Genomic DNA, 22,601 nt, shown 5'->3' on the forward strand with positions numbered 1-22,601 from the left:
GGCTCACCTCATGCCACCATTTTGATCAAATATCCTCAATTAGTTTATAATGAGAGGAAATTTATACAAATAGGATATAATATTCTTCAATAATAGCATAGCTTATACTTCAAGCAATGAGGTATAATAAATGTCCTTGAGACATTTTTCATCCAAGAGAAGTGACTATTTTTGCCTTATTTTTAATAACATTTTAAGTTATAACTACATTTTGTTTGGGAGAGATAAAAGTTCATAGCTACTAAATCTTTAGCTATTAAAAGTTTGGTCATCTGAAGAAATTGAGGATGAGGAATATTTGGTATGTCACTTAAAAATCAATGATTGAGAACAAGTCTCAGTTCAATCCTAGATACGCATATAATGATAATTATCATGCTTAATAATATCACTATATGATATTATTAGTAGTCATTTATTAGGCCTTAAAAAAGTGCTGTGGAAAAAAAAAAGTGCTGTGAAACAGTCTAGTCTGTATATTTTTATGTAGTCTGCATTTGTTTGGAAATATTTTACATGGGTTTATTTATAGCATGATTGTATTCCCTGCAGTTTTCCACTTCAAATTTGATTATAAATATCATCCGAGTAATAGTTTCTTGATTTTTCTCTTTCCCATCCCTCCACATTTTCTCTTCACAATAACCTCTCATTTTCTTGTCTTTGTGAACAGCACAGGAAAAACACACTGAACAAGGGAAAGGAAAGAAGGGGTGACAAGGAGTACTGAGCAGCAAAATATAATTTTAAACAGAGACACAGTGGTCAATGGAGTGTTTTTGCCATCCAGCATCTTCTCTAACATACAGAAAGAGGTGGAAAGGCAGCTATTCTACAAGAGTAACAAACTGAGTAGACTGAGCACGTATTTGCGTAAGGAAATGTATACACGAGCATAAGATTAATATGATTACTTGTTAGTAGGCTCCATAGCAATTTAATTAATTAAATTAACATGATTAATTAAATTAATATGATTATTGTTAATATGCCACATAGCAACTAGGTATGGCTGATAAGTAGTACCTTCATACACATAAGTAACTTGTTTAAACTGCATTGAGTCCTTGAACTGTGTTTAAGACCCTCCAATCATATTTATGTGTATATCTCTGTATGTATGTACTTATACTGCTCCTCACTCTACAGATTTGAGGAGACTTTCCAGGAAAATTGAAGTAAAAAACCCCAGTGTCCTCATGTTTACTGGCTATACAGTCTCTTCTTCTTCCTCCTACCATTAGCATTTTTGGTTTGGTTATACACCACTCCCCCCATGTGACCATGCGAAACCTGACCCTACTTCCAGGTCCAGACTGATTAGTCTAAATCAATTAGTGCTATGTCATCTCTCTTGAAACAATGAATGGAATTCTCCTTTTCACAGGTATGGATATAAGCAGTTTTAAAACATGGGCCCCAGGTTCTTTGAAAGCCCAATGATTAAGGTACTATGTAGACATGACTCTCAGGCTCTCACCGCTGGTAGCCTGTTCTCAGAGAACGGGAGATGTCTCATGGAATAGGACGATATCCCACAGGATTTGTTTTCTCTAGTGTTTCTTATTGAAACATTGAGGAAGTATTCTGTTTTTATACTTGAAAACCTTTAGTATGTGGTAAGATTCCCAAACTTAAAATCATCGATAGAGGGGAAAATATTCTGCATTTAACATCAGTCTCTATGCAGTAAAGCTTTGCTTTACATGAGAATCACCTGGAGGGGGTGATTTTTAAAACCATGGAGCCTCAGGCTCTACCCTCCAAAGGTTTTGATTCATTTGATGTGAGATGGAGCCTGGGAATTTGTGTTTTTAGCAAATTCCAGATGGTACTAATGTAGTATTAAGGACCACACTTTGAGAAACACCTGTAGAGAAAGCTTTTTTATGCTATGTTACCAAAAAATATAATAAAAATTTGAAAATCTGATTTTATTTCAGGAGTCAAGAAGACATGTGGATTCATTCAGGGAGGCATTTTAAAAAAAGACTTAAGTATTTAAAATCTTTGGGGGGACATTTTGCTGAACTCACTAGTTTGGATGGCCACCAGGGTAAACTCTTCTTGGCAAGCGTTTATGAGGTTGCTGCCAAAAGTTCTTAGTGAAAAATTCAAATTGAGAATTCAGATCAATGCGGGCGTGGCACAATTTCATAATTATCACAGCTACCTCTTCACCTACTGGTGTAATCAATTTTCTGAGAAAGAGGTTCCTTATCTTTTATTAAAGAGAAGTCAGATACATTTTAAATTCTCTGCGTCCTTGAATGTATCACTGCGATAACAATGACATTTGACTTACATTTATGAAGGCAAGAGCAAGATATGCCATTATGTGACCCAGTAATGGGATTCATGGAGGTAAATTTTAAAAACCTTAATCTATTGTTGACTTAGTTTTATGACGAGTTAGGATTCATTGTCCTTCTTTTCTTAGTTGTTTTTTTTTCTTAAGACTATTGGTTGTAATGACACATCAGTAGACTATTTTCTTCCTGCTCTTCATTCCCATTTTTATATGCAATTATTATTTAAAGTAATTATAACTTGGCTTTACCTCGCTCCCCAGACAACATTTATAGTACACACTATTGTTTGTGTTGTTTTACCATTATTTTGACTTTAACCTTGTTTAACCTTTGTTACAACAAATAAAAATATAGTTAATTTGAACTAGTTACCAGTTTACACTAATGAAGGATGTGTATGTTGGTAACAATTTCACAGAGGATATGTACAAGGATACAAAATAAAGATAGAGGAAATTATCCTCTCATTACACGGGCCAAACCCCAATATACTGCCTTGGTAAACTGATTTTACATTCGAGTTTCAAGTAGTAAGTCATGCTGTATCTGTATCAGTATCTTATGCCTGAGACGTCTCACTAAGGTTCAATCTTTTATTAACCTTAATAATGTACAGCACTCTTTATTGGGTGTCCTGTTGAGATTCAATCATCTCCTGTGAAATGTTTCTAATCCCCATATTACTTTGCGGATTACCATATTTTGGTCTCTTATGCTTATAACATTAGAACTAATTTTGTGGGGTTCTTTTCTTATACTTAATTCTATATCTGTTTTGTCACCATAAATATTAGGATTCTTTTGGTTGCAAGTGATGGTGTTTGAAACTCCAATTAGCTTAAGGAAAAAAGGGAATTTTCTGGAAGGATCCAGGAGTAGTTCACAGAACCAAAGAAATAGCTACAGGAAGTAGAACAGGTCTAGGAACCTCCAGAACTGGAACCAGCCAACTGGTGCCGCTAGAATGTGGGTCTTTCTACATGGATGATAGCTATGCTTTCTGGATATTTTCCACAAGACTGGGACACCCGTATAAGACTTGATATCACATGTCTACAGCCCAATGTGCATAAAGAAAAACTGAGCATGGCCCCCCAGTTTAAATTCAGACAGTGTCAGGGACATATTCTTATTGGTCTACCTTGGGTCACGTGTCTATTTCTTGGATCAATCACTGTGGCTAGTGGGATGTTGTGCTAGGTTTGGGATTGACAGTTCTTGTTCTCTAAGAAGCAGATGACAAAACAGGATTAAACTATTAAGGATTTCATTTGGGGAAATGCCTGTGTGAAAAGGAGAGAGCCAGAACTAGTTGGGAAGCCATCAGAACATTGTGTAGTCTGACCCTGAGGGAAGGAGAGCGAGTGGATGGGGCCTAGATTACTGTGCAGTCTATGGAAGGTTCAGCGGGCGGCTATTGGGTAGTTCTTGAACCAAAGTTTGCTGGAAAAGGAGTCCCTTGTCTCCTAGAAACTGACCTGCCTTGGTATTCCTGTCCTATCCAATCATTGGCAGGAGCAGCCTGTGGGAGGTGTGGTCTCAGTGCAAATAGGGAGATGGCTGTCAAAGTGCAGCAACTGGGGCCCTTAGTCAACTGAGCATTCTCAGGGCTGCACTCAGTCCTCTCCAGAATCATACGGCTGGTGTAGGAGATGGGCAGCTCCTCGAAAGAGGGGGTAGATTTTTCTGGACAGATAAAACAATAACGTCTAGTACATTAAGTGTTGTCAAAATCCTTCTACCATGCCTCTCCAAGCCAACTCTTTCTTTCCATTCCCACAGCTGCTATCATCATCCCTGCTTCATTATCTTATTCTTGGACTACCAAAGGTTCTAGTTAGTTTCTACCTTTAGTCTCAAAATTCTTCAACTAATCCTATGCTCCGTCTTATAATTTTCTGAACAGAACATTACCGTGAACGTATCACTTTCTTCCTAAAAGCACTATAAGATTTTGGGGGAGTCTCAAATTCTCCATATGGCATTCAGAACCTTCTAATATGACTCACACTATTGCCTAATGTAACTTTTGTATCTTGCAAACATCCTTCATGCACTCCATGTTTATTCCCTGTCCCCCCTCCTCAAGCTTGTCTTAGAATCATAGAATCTCAGAGGTGGAAAGTCTCAATATGAGCATCGGTTGTGTTCCACTTTAGCTTCTTGACCTTAAGGAGATCAGAGGTGAATCTTTGGGGATTAAAGCAAAAGTATAAATAAAGAGGAAGGAGAGGTGAGATAGAGAAAGATGAGGGGGGCGCAAAATCTAATATCTGGTCTATGTGACAAAACCAGTGTGTGGTCCTTAGGATTTTGCTAGCTAGTGACTGGAATAAAATGAAGGCTACTGGAAAGCTGGACTGTGGGAGAGGAAGGGATAGAGAAAGTACGGGGTGGGTTCCAGAAAGAGTCTTTTGGCAAGCAGAAAGCCCACCTAGGAAAACGTCATCATCTTCAATTATCCTAAGTGCCTCTACCAACATAGGGTGAAAAAGGGGGAAAAAAAGAAAAGAAAAAGAAAAGAAAAAAAAATGCCAAGTGAGTAAAAGGGGAAAGGAATGGAAGGAAGGAGAGATGGCAGCTTCCCAAATCGGCCATCCATCTAATGTTTTTGTTGACTAGGCCTGTTAGCATAATTCTGTTCCAAAAGCGCTTACGTGTAGGGTATGATTACAATCTGGCTTACTGTGGTTAAAAAATCCAATTATTTTACACACTAAACCAAGAGGGATTATCTGTAACGATAATAATCTGGGCACCAGGGTTTATCACAAGCCAAGATTTATTTCAGTGAAGCTGCCATCCACTAGTTTTGGCTCTAACCCTTATTCTGATCATACAGAATAAGTCTGATCCCTTTTCATCATTCAAACATTTGAAAACAGTTCTCATGGAGTCTTTGAGTCATTTCTTTTTCAGACTAAACATTATGAGTTTTTTAACCTTTTTTCATAGAATATAATTAAAAATATCTTGCTGCTAAACTACTGCAGGTAATTACTACCAGGGCAGAGAAGAGTAGGATTATTGCCTTCTTTGTGATAGATAATAAGCATCTAAAATTGCAGTCTAAAATCACATTAATAATTTTAGTAGGTACCCTATATGTGACAATTAAACTTACTCTCAGTGAAACCTCTAGGTCCTTTCCACTTATACTGCTTCTAGCCTAGGTGTCACGCCCTGGCAGGGTCTCTGCTCCCGCTCCCCACATAAGAACACAGGACACGGTAAGGCCAAAAAGGAACACCCACGGAGCCATAGATAGGGGAGTCAAATCACTATATTCTCGCCGGCGGCTAGGCTGGAGATACAAGAAGCGGGATCTACATAATCTGCAACCCGCCGTCCTAACAGCAGTCCCCGCTTGCCAGCCACCATCTTCTTGCTAGCGTAGCCACAGCAGTTATATTAGTGGCCTGGCTTACGGGTTACAGCTGACGGCCAACTAGCCACAGCTGATGGCCATCTGATCACAGTTGATGGCCATTTACTACCCGAGCCAGCACCTTTCTATGTGAGGCGAAGAGCCTGGAAACTGTTTTTTGGGGCTTTGTCCCCACACTAGGTCTCTTCTATTCTGTTTTCATTCATTGGAGGACTTTATGGAAGACTTCTCATAAATTAAATACATTGTTACTAATAAGGGACCACTGTGGGCTTGGCACTAGAAGTAGAAAAGATTTATTTCTACTGGGATCCTCACCTCTTGCTGTGACCCAGGGAGGCTAGAGATGGCAGGACCCAGGGCCAGGACCAAGGGCAAGGTAAGCAAAATGTCTAGGGTGCAAAATTTAAGGAGGCACTCTACCCCCTGTTTGTACAAGTGTATTCCGGATAGAGTTCTTATCCAGTCCCCTCTCTGGTTTACTGCTTTGGATGATCCGAGAATATAGATCAGGTAGGCTAGTACAGGTATTGGCCATTTTAACCACAAAGCAAAGTTTTGTATATGCTGTACAAACAACCATGGGAGCATATACTCTTATTTAATACACACTGGGGAAAATGATAGTCTTTATGTGGTATATGGTCAGGGTAAGGGAGTTCAGAACACAAGATTGGGTTTTTTCCTGGATCTTCCCATATAGTAAGGAGGGAGAGAGAAGCATACCAATTCAACCTTTGCCCCTAATTTGAAGGTGTTTATTCATAGGGGTTTCCTTTGGGCTGTGGATCTTTAGAATCATCGTCTAAATTTTTCCTTCAGATTCTCCCCTGAATCCAGATTCTCCCATTCTGCAGAGATATAGCTCAGAACATTAAATGACTCCCCAATGACCAGCACCAAAAGAAAAGCCCTACGCAGGAAATTTGGAGAAAATAAAGAGCTTTGGCTCTGATTATATAACTATGCCTCAGACATAAAAGGAAGCTAGATCAAAAGAGAATGCTCCCTAACAGCGAGCAGTAAAACCCTTTCCAGGAAAACAAAGAGAAGGAAGGCACAGGCAAAAGTGGGTTGGATACATACCTCCTCCCACAGGTTAGGTTGCCCTGTCTAGCTGGAACCAAATCTATTTGAGGAACTACCCATTTTAGCCTTCTCGAGAAAGGGGACCAGGAAGAGGAATGAAACAAAGTCTCTGTGTGTGCGCTCATTTAGGTTTCAGTCTAGGGCCCTTTCAATTATGAGGAGAAACACTAAATTTTATTACATATGTGAATGCAAAATATCAGGAGAGTTCTTAGCTCTGATTTGGGTTGGAAAAGGGTTGGAAGGCATCACAGAGAGGGGGAGGAGCAATTTGAAAATTTATTTTCAAAGTATAATTATATGCTTTTAATTTTAAGTGCTATCCTTGTTAGTTGTGAAAAAATTCAAAGACCACAGATTGATAAAATGAAAATGACCATAGTTATATAATCTATTCCATGCTTATGGCCCCCAGAGGAAATAACTGTTAACAGTTTGGTATATATCCATCCAACACTCCTGTGTCTCAAAAATGTTTTCTGTCGTATGTGTTAATCAGGATTCTCCAAAGAAACGGAACCAAGAGACAAAGCCAAGAAAAGACTGATATCCCGGCTCAAGGCTGTCAGGCAAGAGAAATTCCCTCCTCCTCAGTCTTTTTGTTCTATTCAGGTCTTCAGCTGATTAGATGAAGCCAACAAATATGGCATCTGCATGTACAGTAGATTCTCAGCCATTATGTTCACTGAAATACTTTTAGTGGATTGAGTTGAAGCTCATCAAGTAAACTTCAGGCTTACATATGTAGATTTATCTATGGAAGAAAATGAAAATTGTGGTACAAGAATATCTTGTATGGTTGACACTTTTTTTTCTTTTCTTAGAACAGTATTCTGATTTTGTGAATTTGGTTGGCAAAAGCCAGTTTCCAGGAATCTCAGCAAATTTGTATATATGAACAACTGATTCTCTGAACTTAATTATAAAGATACCAGGCACTGAAATAATGTGTTAGAATTGGGAAAGCTGTAACATAAAAAGATCAGTAATTATTATTAAATAACTTTAAATGTAGGAATGATGGTTATAGGAAAGAATGTACATGTTTAACCTTGAAATAAAAGCCATATAATAGTAAAATAGTAATTTAATGAGATAGGAAAAAAACCACTGAGCTTAACAGCAATATTAGAACTGAGGAATGGGGCAAGAGGGAGATAGAAGCTTAAGTGAACTAATTTTCAAAACAGAGTCTATTGATGGTGGTTCAGTTTGTAAATAGATAAATCATTGTAAAAGAGCTATAAGTTTTTTTTAAAACAGTATGGTAGCAACCCAAATAATCCAAAACAGTGGTATAAATTTACCAAATTATTAAAAAAGTAAAAAGTGAAAGTTAAATGCGTATAGCAAAAGTTGAAGACAAGGAAACAACCAAATACTTCCTAAAACAGAGACATAATAAATTTTGATGATATGTTTAAGCCCAAGCATATCCACTTCAAAAGAAAATAAATTATGTAAATTAGAATTTTAAATGATCAGGTCTATAAAACCCTCCAAGTACATACTATATACACATTTACTCACATAAAAATTAAAAAAATATTGTTAGACCAAAAAAAATATCACATACAAAGGTGAAAGAGGAATGACGAACTGGGTGAAATATTCACTATATGTAATTTAGATTAGGACTAATTTCCTCACTATACTGAAAGCTAACATAAATCAATAGCAAAACTATTTTAAAATGCTTTTAAAAATGAAAAATGGTAAAGGTTGTTAAGATTTAAGGGAAAAATAAACACAAATTGTGAAGAAAAGTTGGAGAGATGGTTAGCCTCCCTCATTATGACAGGAATGCAACAAATCACAATGGGATGTCTTATTTTATTCCTTAGATTACAAAAGCCTTAAACATTTGCAACAACATATGATCAGGGTGGACAATCTGCTTTACTCAGTCCAACAATTCAAATGCTAATTTCATCCAGAAACACCTACACAGACGCACCCAGAATAATATTTGACCAAATATCTGTGCACCCCGTGGTCCAGACAAGTTGATACATGAAATCACAACATGTGTTTCTCACATGTAATAAATAGGCTCAGAGCATATGAACTGTGGCATTGATGTCAAGAACATGGGCTTCAGCGTTAGTGGGCCTGGGTTTGCGTTGTGACCTTGGTAAGTCACCAGATGGTTATGAACTTTCGTTGCGTTATTTGTAATACCGATCCAATGGCGTGATATAACTTACAGAGTTGTGATGAGAATTAAATGAAATGTTGCAATTAAATTGCCTGGTGGACAGTAAGCCCTCCAAATGCTAGATTTAACAAAACGAAAGCCTAATAGATCATAAATGTCTTTGTATGTCAATGTGGCTCTACTTATCCAGTTTGGACAAATGCATGACATTCTCCTATAGGGATGAATCCTAACTTATGTAACTGATGCTTATTGATGGACGTGTAGGTTATTTTTAATTGTTTAGTGTTCTAAACAAAAGAAGGTAGTCTTGCCAACTTATTTATTTCGGAAACATTCACAAAGCTACAATGGCTGGTTCAAAAATATACTATGTATCTTTAATTTTCACTAATATTGCCAGATTGGTCTCCAGAAATGTTATACCAATTTATCCCTGCCATTCCCCTTCCCCACCCCGCATGCTCCTTTCCTGTGTTTTTGCCAAAACTAAGCACTACCAATCATTTAAACATCTGCCAATCTGACATTTAAAAGCGGTCTCATTTGTTTTAACTCTTATGGCTTTTATAAATGGTAAAAGAGCAATTTCACATACGTATTATATGGCCCATTACTTCTTTTGTGAATTGACTCTTCATATCTACAAACCCTTTTCTAGTGAATGCTAACATATTGTTTTCTTATGGATTTTAAATGTTCCTTAAAATTCTCAACAATGTAATAATATCTAAAACTTATATGCCACTTAGCATATTCCAGGTGTTGCTCTAAACGCTTCACATGTACTAATTTATTCCTGAAAACCATTCTATAAAATTGGTACAGTTATTATTCTCATTTTATAGATGAAGAAACTGAGGCACATGCAAGTTAAATAACTTGCCCAAGATCTTGCAGCTGTTAAGTGGTAGAGCCAGTTTTTAGGTGGGCATTTTGGCTCTGGAGTCCATGCTCTAACCACTTCTTCTACTGCCTTTCAACCCATTGTCATATATGATGCAAATATTTCTTTTTCCAATTTGTATTCATCTTTAAACTTTGTTTACAGTGTCTTTCTTCCATACAGAAGTTTTACATTTTAATGTAGTTGGATTTATCTTTCTTCTTTTATGATTTCTTGCTGATTGTATTCTTAGAAGATGAATAGCAATTTCCCTGGCAAAGAAGATCCCTATCTTCTATCTCAAGACAGAAAGATATTCATGTGCAAAAGACATGCATGAAGTAGTGAAAGCAGGGCACATGCAGGAAAAACTGAGGTGATCAGATGTATGAACTTTGGAAGACAAGCTTGAAAAGGTAATTGGAACTAGATCATTAAGAACTTTGTAAGTATGGATTTTGTTCTGAGGGCAGTGGAAGTGGGAGCCACTTAACTTAATGTTTTTGTTTTTCATAAAAATAAAACATACTCAGGTATAGAATGGCATAAAACAAAAACACTCACTTTCCAATTGAGACTTTCTATATACCTCACATATTTTCAAGAGGTAAGCTGCTTCTTCATGTTTCTGTTTTGTTCTTGCAATTATCACCATACTTCTAAAGAATATACTTAGAATTATATTTTTTGATTAATAAGTTTAGACAATAACTATTGACTCCAGGTTATGAAGGAAGAGGAATTTGGCTCATACATACTATTTCCCATCTCTTCTCCTTTTGCCCTCTCCAAATAGATAGATAGTAGATAGATGATAGATAGATAGATAGTTATAGATGAAGAATATATATGCTTATAAAATAGAAGAATATATGTATATATTCTATTCATTTATATCAATTAAAATATATAAAACTTCTATTTATATTCCATCAATTTTTTAAAAGTGACTTCTAATTCTTCATTAGGTAATATGAGAGACATTACCTTTCCTAAACTATTCTTTATCGCTCATCCCTTTGCTTCATTTCTTAGCCTCTGATGGCTATGTCCTTACTTTGATGTTGTCAGGATTGATAACATTTACATTCTGTTTTATACAGTAAAGATCCCATACTTTTTTCTAACACTTTATAACAAGTAAGTGGTATTTATAATACTATGATTAAGTAAATAGTATTTACTGTGATCCAAGTTGTATGATTAGAATCTTAAACTGGAAAATGTAGTGCTATACGCTAAATCAGTGCTGTGCCAAAGAGACTATTCCAAGTGTCAAGGTCAAATGGATTTTATTGCCTTCAACTCTGACAACTACTCAAAATCATGCCATATTTAATTTGCTTCATATGTGGACCAGATGGCTTTCCCACTCTACAATATCCCATTGCCTTTCTTTTTTCTACTGAGAGAAGAAATATATTCCTTTTCCATGACAACAGTAACATCTTCCAACTTTGTTGTTGAATGGAAAGACTTTTTTTTTCCCTGAACATGTTCTTTAGACTTTCTTTTCTAATTTGAATTTGTTGCTTTCTAGGCCTGCTGCCCAACTGTCATTTATGATTTCTTCTCATTGTAGTCATTGGTTAGATTCACTATTTCTTGGATCTATATCTCCCTCTTCCTTGGATTCTGTTCTCATTTTGTTGAGCTATATCATCAAGTCAAATTTAAAAAAATCAAGTGTGCACGAGAGTAGATATTTTTGAATTTTTTCTTTAAAAATTGTATATTTTATTAAATTATATACTATTATAACTAAATTATGTTAAATTATATAAATTATATTAAATTATGTACTTTAAATAACTGAATGTTGTCCTCATTCTTGACTGAGTTTGATTTACATGGAATTCGAGTCTCGTCATGTTTTCTTCAGTGTTTCGTGGGCATTGCTCCATTCTTTTCTAACATCCAATTTGTTATTAAGATTTCTGGTGCCGATTTGGTTCTCATTATTTCTGGAATTGACATTTTTGTTTTGATTTTACTTTTTTCCATCTCTGGAAGTTTTAAGAATTTTCACTATTCTTCTTGACATTCTGAATCTTGATGGGATGTATCTAGATGTGGGTGTTTTTTAAAAGATTTTATTGAGGAAGGGGAACCAGTGCGTATTTCCAGGACTTTATTGGGGAACAGTGTGTTTTTCTCAGGACCCATCAAGTTGTTTTCCTTCAGTCTTAGTTGTGGAGGGCGCAGCTCAGCTCCAAGTCCAGTTACTGTTTTCAATCTAGTTGTGGGGGAGCACAGCCCAGCATCCCCTGTTGGAGTCGAACCGGCAACCCTCTTGTTCAGGGCTCATGCTCTAACCAACTGAGCTATCCTGCTGCCCCTTGTCAGTTCAGCAGCAGCTCAGTTTGTTGTCTTCAATCTAGTTGCCCAAGGCGCAGTCCACTGGCCCATGTGGGAATTGAACCAGCAATCCTGCTGCCCAGAGCTCGCACTCCAATCAAGTGAGCCATCTGGCTGCTGTAGATGTGGGTTTTTATTCATTCATATTACTTTGCTCTCGGAGGTCTCCTTCCATTTGAAGTCCAGAGGCTTTCTTTAGATCTGGGAAATATTTTCCCATTGTTTCTTTAACCATCTGTGCTCCATATTCTCTGTTCTTTCCCTCTGGAACTCTTATTACCTAAACACTAGACTTCCAAGATTGATCTATGAATTTTAATTTTTTCTCATATTCGCCATTCATTTTCCTTTTTTCTCTTCTAGCTCTTCTTTTTATTTCCTTCATATTCTGTTCTTATTTTTTTTGTCCAAACAGTTTTATTGAGATATAATTTACATATAATTATAATTAAAATGTAATTGACATAATTATTTTTCATATTTAAAGTGTATGATTTGATAAGTTTTGACACATGTATACACACATGAAACCACCACCACAATCAAGAAAAGGAACATATCTATCACCACCAAAAGCTTTCTTCTGCCCATTTATAATCTCTCCCTCCTGCCCTTCCCTAGATCATCTTTCCCCTTTCCCCCCAGATAACCACTCATTTGATTTCCATCACCATAGATTACGTCATTTGCATATTTTAGACTTTTATATAAATGGAACTGTATAGTATGTATTCTTCTTTCTCTCTGACTTCTTTCACTTAGCATAATTACTTTGAGATTCATCCATGATGTTGTGTGTGTCAATATTCATTCTTTTTAATTGCTAAGTATTATTGCATTGTATAGATATACCATAGTTTGCTTATCCATTCACCTATTGATGACCATTTCAGTTGTTTCAGTTTTTGGCAAATAAAACTGCTGTGAATATTCATGGACATATGCTTTCTTTTCTCTTGGACAAATACCTAGCAGAGGTCTGACTAGATCATGTGGTAGGTGTGTGTTTAACTTTTTATAAAACTGCCAAACTGTTTTCCAAAGTCCTGATGTCATTTCCATCCCTTTTCATAACAACCATATTTTAAAATTTCAATAAGTCTTCCTTGTTCTTGGATTTCTCTCTCTCTTTTTTCTTTCAATAGCAGCTTTTCCTTAATGGCTTGTAATATCTTTTTGGAACTCACTGAGTTTCCCGTGGGATCATTTATCCAGTTGTTTACTTTTGTCCTTTTAAAATGTCTAGAGATCCTTGCCTCTTTAATCGTATTTTAAAATAAAGAGCCAGGTTAAATAATATAGGTAGCTAGTATACTGAAATATGGAGGGCTTTATTTTGGGGTGCCAACGCCTCCTAGGCAGATTTTCAATTTCTTTATAGTTCTCTGATTTTATCCTAAGTACAAATTCCACCTCTGAAGTTAAATTTGATGAATATTTAGTGATATAGGAATAATTCAACCAAGTATAATTTGGTTGGGGAAGGAGTCTGAGGGAAGAGGGGAAAAAAGGCTTAGCATCTGGAAGTACATATTTTCCCCATGTAAATTGATAACAATGAGATGCAGTAGACAGAAAATGGTAGAAGTAGCAACAATCCTAATAGCATGTCTATTATTTTTATATCATCTTTTCTATTGAAAGTCAAGCAAAATATCTGTGCATATTGTTTTAGGAGAGAAATTGGATTGCTTAAGAAGTTACTAACAAGTATTTTTCTAAGCTGATTTTTTTTTTTAAATTCAGTGAGCATTTTCATGAAATCAAACTTTACCAGATGAGGTAGATAGTACAGTAATAGAAACATATATTATGCTGAGAGTCTTTATTTCCAAACCTTAGCATATCATGTAAAACTAAGAAATTGTACTCTTATAAATTATCATACTATAATTGTTTGTTGTGGCCCATCTTTCTGAATCCTCAAAAGATGTTCCATAATTTCTTTAATAAATTGCTTTACCTTAAAGTAAAAACACAAATAAATTTTTTTGTATGTCAAAGCATGGCATATCATACTATACTAAATTCTATGGAAATGTTTTCCTTTTATTCATAACAGTATATAGTTAAGCAAAGAGAAATTCTATATTGGGAAAAAATTGGGAAGATGATAATGAGAAATGTGGTTGAGAGATACGGTTCTAGATAAAGAATTCTTTAAGTTTCTTAAAGAGTTCTTTTATGTTTCTCTTTATCACAATCATTAATGGCATCATCAATGGCATTTTATCTCAGTGTTGTGTAGATGAACACATCAAAGTTTAAGGACTACTAATATAGCTTTTCCAGCTCTGGACCCAGACGAAGAAGCTGTAGAGATGTGAATGCCCAAGAAGAACCGATTGCCATTTATGAGCTCCTTTGTAAGGGGGAAGTGATGGTGGCCAAGAAGGATCCTTATAGGCCCAAACACCCTGAGCTGGCAGACAAGAATGTGCCTGATCTTCACGTATGTCATGAAAGCCATGCAGTCTCTCAAATCAGAGGCTGTGGGAAGGAACAGTTGTCCTGGAGACATTTTTTTAAAAAACACCTTTTATTTATTTTAAGTGTGTTTTTCCAGGACCCATCAGCTCCAAGTCAAGTAGTTATTTCAATCTAGTTGTGGAGGGCGCAGCTCACAGTGGCCCATGTGGGAATCGAACTGGCAACCTTGCTGTTAAGAGCACTGCGCTCTAACCAATTGAGTTAACTGACTACCCTATGCCTGGAAACATTTCTACTGGTGCTTTACCAACGAGGGTATCCAGTATGTTTGTGATTATCTCCACTGCCTATCCCCTTACTACCCTACTCCTCCTCGGCAATCATGCCTGCCACTTTGCGCCACAGCGGGCCTGAGACAGGCAGGCCAAGGCCCAAATGTCTGGAGGGGGAGCGACCTGCAACACTCACACAAGGGGAAGCTGACAGAGACACCTACAGAGAGAGCACTGTGCATTCTGGTGCCAACAAGAAAGCAGAGGTTGGGGCTGGGTCAACAATCGAATACCAGCTGGGAGATGGATTTGGCTGTGGACGTGGTCAACCACCTCAGTAAAGCAGCAGCGATTATTAGGTGTTGAATAAACTTGTGGCGAGAAAATGAAAAGAACTACTAATATAAAGGATTCATGAACCTAAACCTATTTTGATTTTATAAAATGATTTTATATAAACCTATTATTTATTCATTTAACAAAAATTTATTGAGTATCTACTTTTATACAAAGAATTATGTTTGACATGCTTGTATTTGATGAATGTAAGCAATTATATAAACTAAGGAGATTTGAATGACTTTTTTGCAGAAAATGATTTTTCTCATCTAACTAAGATCATCAGTGTATTTTCTTACATGTAGAATTCAGTTTCCTTCCTACATATGTCCATTCTTGAGGCTTTCTACAAGTTGCCTCCTGCTTTGTACATGATAGGTAGCTGGTTTATTGATGTGTGATATTTTATGTCATTTAAAAGGTTTGTGGCATAGTTTTTGACCTTTAAGTGAAAATTATTGTATAACTCACTTGTCATTATCATGGGACCATCCAGCTGTGCAAAGGGCTTTAAATATAATCAAGTACTCCTACCTAGAACAAAACAATATACTTCTTTCTTTTGAATAACAATGGTTAGCTATTGTAGTTTGTATCCTACGAAGTATGTACTTGTTGAACATTTTTGAGTCAAATTGGTCTGTATGTTTGGAAATTCTGTTCACTCCTTCACACTGACAGGCCAGTATTATGCTGTGTTGTAATTGGGTCAACAAACCACAGTGTACTGCTCTAAGCTTTCAGCTAATAGAAATAACTTCATTGATCAATGAGAAGTTATAGCAGAGATTATACAGGAGCACATCATATTTAGAGAGGAAAAGGAAGAGAAGGGAAGGTGGCCCTTCAGCTTGCATGAAAGGCTCAGGAAATACAACGGAAAGGAAGTGTAAGGTAATAGATTAATGTCTGTGCTACTTGCTCTCTTTTTTCTTTTCTTTGTTAGAGCTCATGCAATCTCTGAAGCTTTAGGTGGCAAGAAGGCTGACTACCACTTGAGCTAAGTGAATACAAACAACTCTAGAATGCTCCATGTTTAGTTTTTCTCTTAGCTATTACTGTGCTATGTATAGTGAGGTAAGTAACAAGTCTTAAGGAAAATAATTGCTGAAGAAAATGGAAGAGAAATAAGAATTATTCTGATTATGTTTATTCTCTTCCTATTTCAATCTTTAATTATCTTCACACAACATGATGGATCCATTTCTTACTGTACCAGGTCATCAGATAGAATATCCACATATGGGAAATTACTACTGTTCTCCTCCCACTAGAAATGTTACAGTGTATCCCACTAAGTACCTATTAAATAATCGTTGACAGTTCCTTCCTGAACACCTCTATGCCATTTCTATAGCTCTAAGACTGTGCTGTCTGATACACTACATACGATCAGTGGCCACTGTATGACAAGGCACAAATATAGAAAGTTTTCATTATCACAGACAATTCTTCTGAACAGCTCTGTTCCAAGGGAACCTCAGGGAAATGTGCTGAGGTAGAGTGCCCTTGTAATCATCACTTGACTTTTCTCTGTCCAAGAATTCCCTTTTGGGAACTCTCTTCCTCTCTTCCCAGTTTATCCATACAGGTCCCAGGGGGCTGCTCTATTGTTCTGTAACCCCGCCATTATGGCCACAGAGGCTTTGTCAGAGATATGCATCTGACCGGAGCTGGACCAATTTTAGTACCTGGACTTCTGATTGGTCTGGGGTAGGATACCTTATTTAAGTAGAGCCAATGACAAACCACTTTTTTTTTTTTTTTGGAATTTATAGACTTGGGGCCCAGAAAGTTGGTAAAATCTGTGAGCTGAATTTTTCAGGGGTCAAAGAAGTAGAGATGAGGTAGAAAGGATAATAACAGCATTCAGGTTCCCAAGTTTAGCTGATACTGAGGCCTAGCTTTATTTCTATACTTATATCTTTATAATTAACTTTCCATTTTCCTTAAGCTAGTTTGAGTTGCTCTAATTGGCAAACTTACCAGAATAAAAAACTAATATTATAACTGTTTACATGACATTATGATTCATGAAAGAAATGCGTTACTAATGGTTCTAAATAGATTTTTTTCATTAGATCTTTATATCCAGCTACATCTTCTCAGATAATTGTAACTGCTAACAAAGTTTAAAACTGTCTCTTGTACTCAAAGACTCAATAACATAATCTAAAACCTACTGAATTTTCCAAAATGTAATTTTTAGTACAGGTACTTGTTAAGTCTTTGTTTTTATGTATGCAACTATTTATTGCTAGATAGTATTTTTAAAATTCTTTTAGTGATTTTGACCTTTTTTCAATTGAATAGCTTAAATAAAGGAAGGTTCCAACTTCAAAAATCATTTATTTCTTAAAAGTTAGTTGGTTCTCTTATATGTGGGATATAAAACTGAAAGCAACAAATGAACAAGGCAAACAAACAAAAAAACCCTCATAGACACAGACAACAGTTTAGTGGTTACCAGAGGGTAAAGGAGAAGGGGGATGGTAGAAGAGGGTAAAGGGGGTCAAATATATGGTGATGGGAGGAGAACTGACTCTGGATAATGAACGAAAAATGCAATATGTAGATGATGTATGACTCGCATTATAGAAATGAATAATTGAAACCTGTATAATTTTACTAACCAATGTCACCCCAATAAATATAATAAAAATTAATAAAAAGAAAAAATAACATAGGGAACTTTTATAACTTGGAACATACTATTCCATCAAGATAGTATCGCTATTAATGGTGGAGGGTTATTTTGATTAGCACATGAAAACTACTTAACTAGTGCAGGTAAGATTACTTTTCACTTTTCCTTTGAGTTGGTCTTCCCACATGATTCACCTTCAGTGCTTTCTTTTTCCACTGATGTTTTAGCCACACCACTGGGTAATTAAACTTTGTGACCTCTCTGAAAATCAAACTATTATTTAAAATCACATTTCTATAAAATTATTGAGTTGAAACTTAAAATACCAAAACCACATTTCCATTTCCTAGTCTCAGGAGAGGGAATTACTTTGACTTTTTTTATTTCTCTTTTCCCATTTCAGCGCCTAACTATCTCCACAACACATGGTGGGCAAGTTAGGAAACTTTTTTGCAAATAATTCATTAATAAAAAACTAAAATTAAAGCCGTTCTTGAACATCCCTTGGCGCATAAAGGTGTATACGAGGTTGAAAAATTAAGTTCACAAACTTGTTGCAATGATGTTGCTAACCTTTTTTGATATCAGAGGGATTATTCATTATGAATTTGTACCAACTGGACAGTTAACCAAGTGTACTATTTGGAAGTACTGAAAAGGCTGTGTGAAAAAGTTAAGACGAAAACAACCTGAACTTTTTGCCAACTATTCATGAGTCTTGCATTATGACAATGTACCAGCTCACAAGGCACTTTCTGTGAGGGACGTTTTAGCCAGTAAACAATTAATTGTATTGGAACACCCTCCCTACTCACATGATCTGACCCCCAATGACTTCTTTCTTTACGCGAAGATATAGGAAATATTCAAAGGAAGACATTTTGATGACATTAAGGACATTAAGGGTAATAACAATGACAGCTCTGATGGCCATTCCAGAAAAAGAGTTCCAAAATTGCTGTGAAGGGTGGACTAGGCGCTGGCATCAGTGCTTAGCTTCCCAAGGGGAGTACTTGGAAGGTGACCGTAGTGATATTCAGCAATGAGGTATGTAGCACTTTTTCTAGGATGAGTTTGTGAACATAATTGTCAGATCTCATACTAAAGATAACTTAGAGGTATAAGGCCAAAATTAGAAAAAAATTGTGTCATTAAGTAAGATGTATAATTAATAAAATGTAAAACTTTTAAATTATAAATAATTGGCACTCCCCCACATTGAAAGTATCACCCATAGCATATTTTAAAAATAAGCTAAATCTTACCTCCAAGTGGCTACTAATCAAACTCAGAAGCTATATGAAATGTTGCAAAGTTAAGGTAAGCCATATGACATTGTCTAACACTAGTCACATAGAAATTTTCCAACTATTGTTTGGACAGCACAGTTTTGTTGTTGTTGGTGGTGGTGGTGGTGTTGGCAGGGAGAATTTTGCATTCTAATCTGGGAGAAAATGTCATCAGTATTGAATAGCCTTGGCCTAAATTCCCAGATTTGACAAGTTTGAAGCTCAAATTCACCACACACACGCGCACGCTTGCGCTTATTTTCTGAGCAAACTGTGGTAATAACCTGGGTTATGGAAGCTCACATAACTTGGTCATATATATAGCAACTTACATAAATGGTGATGAAATGATAATTAAGTCTTTCTGTCTTTCAATACAAAATTCTTACAAAAGGTTGAACAATTGGATTATTCAGAACCAGCCGGAAACCACAACCCAGAACTGTGGGTTCTGGGAAACCACAACAGTTCGGGGTTGTGGTTTCCAGTTTAAACCAATGCCTTAGAGTTCAAGTTTTAAGGATGGTTGCTCGGAGAAAATATCTTTGGCACTATACGTATTTTGCCTGAATCACATAGATATCTGTGGTGAGCACACACACACACACACACACACACACACACACACACAGCTTCCTAAAATACAGACATTTAAATAAATATTTTCTGAGTAGAACGGTATTTCATTTGATCCTTCATTAACAACTCTTGCTTGTAGCCAGCTGTTAGCACAGTGTCCGGTTCAATAAATATTCATTGAACTAAAGAAAATGGTAAAGAATGAATGTCTATTGAACATAAACCATTCCTGAGGGAGAGATTATATAAAAGCACCAAAGACAGTTCCTGCTCTAGATTTACAGTCCGACTTTGCTTATGTAAGTGCAAAATATTTTGTGTTACTCCCCAATATAGCTATTTTGCACTAGGAGTTAGCATTTTCTTCATAAGGAAGAATCACTAACTCCTTATTCCTCAGTTGTTTATGCCATTGATTGGCTAGGTTCTCAGAGTACCAAATGATGTTGACCGGTTGAAGTACCTCAGGTAAAAATTAAGGGGCCAATTGTTGCTGTGTTCACGGTTGGTTTATGACTATTCATAATGATCATAGGTTTGTGAATTTCAAAAAAAAGGCATGTGACATGCTTCCAGGCCCATTTGTCAAACGTTTGTCTGATTCCTACTCTTGTATTGCCTGAAATGCGTGTTTATAATGTGTAGACAAATGCCAACTCATTTTTCTCAGCTCAGGGTGGTGACAAGCTTTATCAGCATCAAGACTAAGGGGTGAAGTGTGCGTGTGCCTCTGTGAGTGTGTGTGACACAGAAGGACAGAGGGGGAAGAAGGAGAGAGAGAGAGAGAGAGAGAGAGAGAGAGAGAGAGAGAGAGAGAGAGAGAGAGAAGAGGGAGGTAGAGGGAGAAGGAAAAGGAGAGAAGGATCTGTCCTCAGGCTCTCTCTCTCCGTTTGCTGTTTGCCAACTAGCTGTCTTTCCACCCCACAGCGGAGGTCCAAGGCGAGTATTTGGCTGATTCTGGCAAAGCAAAACCAAACCAGAACCGGTTTCCAGATTACAGAATCTGAGAAGTCAGTGGGTGGTAATCCTTGAGCCCAGCTTTTAACCGACGAGACCTGTCCATGGTGCTGAGCACATCCTTCCCTGCTCCCCTCCTGCTGAGACTTGGGCAGTTGCTTCCACCCGAGGAGCGGACGCCTCCGCCCGGGTCCCCGGGGCCGCGAGGGTCGTGCCGTCCGCACGTGCTCAGTGCGCCTGCGGCGGGTCTCGGGAGCAGGTGCAGGTGCTCCCGGGTCTGGGCACCTGTTTTGAATCGCGGCGCGAGGCTCCGTGGGGGCCGCGGGTGGGGGCGGGGTGCATCACGTGCCGGCGGCAGCGGCGGCGGCCCCGGAAGGTTCCATTTCTTCCGCGGCCCGCGCCGCCCGAGCTCCGAGCCCCCCCTCCGCCCCACGCCGGCGCGCCCCGCCCGCGGCTCCTTCCACGCCGCGCAGCCCGGCGATTGCGGGGCCGGCCCCGCCCGTCCCGTGGGCGGCCTCCGCGCGTCCTCTGCTCTCTCGCCCGCCCGCCGCCCCCGCTCTCCATTTGGTGCGGTCCATGGCGAGCACATCATGGCGATTGAAGGTAAGTGGAGGCCGACCGCGGTGGGGGAGGATGGGGAACGCCCCGGGAACCGGGGCTCGGGGGCGCTCCCCTGAGGGCGGGCAGCGGCCTGAGGAGGCGCGGGGGTCCCCGCAGCGTCTCGGGAGGTGGCGGGCGTGCGGCGCCGCGGTCCCGTCGGCCCGGACCGGTGGCCAGGCGGGCAGGTACAGTGTCGGGGCCTCTGCGTGGTCCTGGCGGCGCCGCGGGACGAGCGGGGGGAGCCAGGGACCGCGGGCGCACCGCTTTCCATGGACCTCAGCGCCGCAAACCCTCCGCCCGCAGTCCCGCCTTCCTGCCGAACTGGGAGTCCGGTTCTGCTGTCCCGTCCCCAACCCTCCTTGGTCCCTGCCCTGGAGCTGATGTTGGGCTGCACTCCCGTCCCTTCCCCTTCTGTGTGATGTTTTAGGGGACCAGGAAATTTGGGGTGAGATTAATTTCCTCCGCAAGTGTTTTTTTATCTTCCAACACTCAAAACTGCTTTTTATCTATGAAACAGAAGTAAATACATCTTTATAGAAAATACTCTTATAATCCTGTTTATGTTTCAGTCCAGTTAGTACTCGTATTTCAGAAAGTAGTGTAATACATTAAGTTCCTAGATAAGGTGGTTGGCACTAAAGTGTATTTTTTTCTTGTTTCAAAAACATGCAACTGGAATGAAGTGTCGGTATTTTGCTTTGTCTTTAAGGAGGATATTGTGGAAATTAATATCACATGTCTAGACTGCAGCACCTTCCAACTGGTATCTTTTCGATGAACTGAGACAGTGCAAGTAGTTTGTAGAATTGCCCCGCGTGTGTGTGTGTGTGTGTGTGTGTCTTCAGCAGTACAAGTGTGCAAAGGACCTATAGCTATATCGTTGTTAGCCTAAATTTTATGTGTGATCCTTTAAAACTTTTCATAGCACTTCCCATCTAGGTGACCAGTCACTAGTAGTCTACATCTTGGGGGCTCCTTTTTGTAGGATCCTGTGGACTCTAAAATTGCGTTAGCTGTGTGTTTACATTTATCTTATTTATTTAAGAGGTTGTTTGGACATGCAGACAGTTTTAAATACCTAGTTAGCTAAAATGATGGAGAGCACCAGGGAATAAGGGCTACCTGTAACCTGATATTCCCGTTATTCAGAACAATAATTTCAACCTCTTTTCCTTACTCTACTTTTTGCCAGAGGTTAAAAATCGAGAAACTAAATCCACTGATTTACGTTTTGTACTTTATTTCCACAACCAAACTGTGGTGGAGTTTTTTATGTGATAAAGGTGAAAAGGTTATG

At 38.1% G+C, this 22,601-nt stretch overlaps 1 protein-coding gene and 1 pseudogene across 3 annotated transcripts in view; both read left to right on the forward strand.

Annotated features, from left to right (window-relative positions):
* Nucleotides 1-14,518: 14,518 nt before the first annotated feature.
* On the forward strand, nt 14,519-15,234 carry LOC308487677 (small ribosomal subunit protein eS10-like; annotated as a pseudogene). The gene is made up of 2 exons: nt 14,519-14,683; nt 14,891-15,234. The product of its transcript is annotated as a small ribosomal subunit protein eS10-like (transcript).
* Nucleotides 15,235-21,265: 6,031 nt separating this feature from the next.
* SYT14 (synaptotagmin 14) overlaps nt 21,266-22,601 on the forward strand; it is a 181,926-nt gene continuing 180,590 nt past the window's right edge. For both annotated transcript variants that reach the window (XM_081026789.1, XM_081026790.1), the window contains exon 1: nt 21,266-21,307. In XM_081026789.1, the coding sequence (XP_080882915.1) occupies nt 21,295-21,307 (13 nt within the window). In that variant the 5' untranslated portion in view covers nt 21,266-21,294. The remainder of the gene's footprint in view (nt 21,308-22,601) is intronic.

This window comes from Rhinolophus hipposideros (genome assembly GCF_964194185.1).
Source record: "Rhinolophus hipposideros genome assembly, chromosome: 19".
Lineage (NCBI taxonomy): Eukaryota > Metazoa > Chordata > Mammalia > Chiroptera > Rhinolophidae > Rhinolophus > Rhinolophus hipposideros.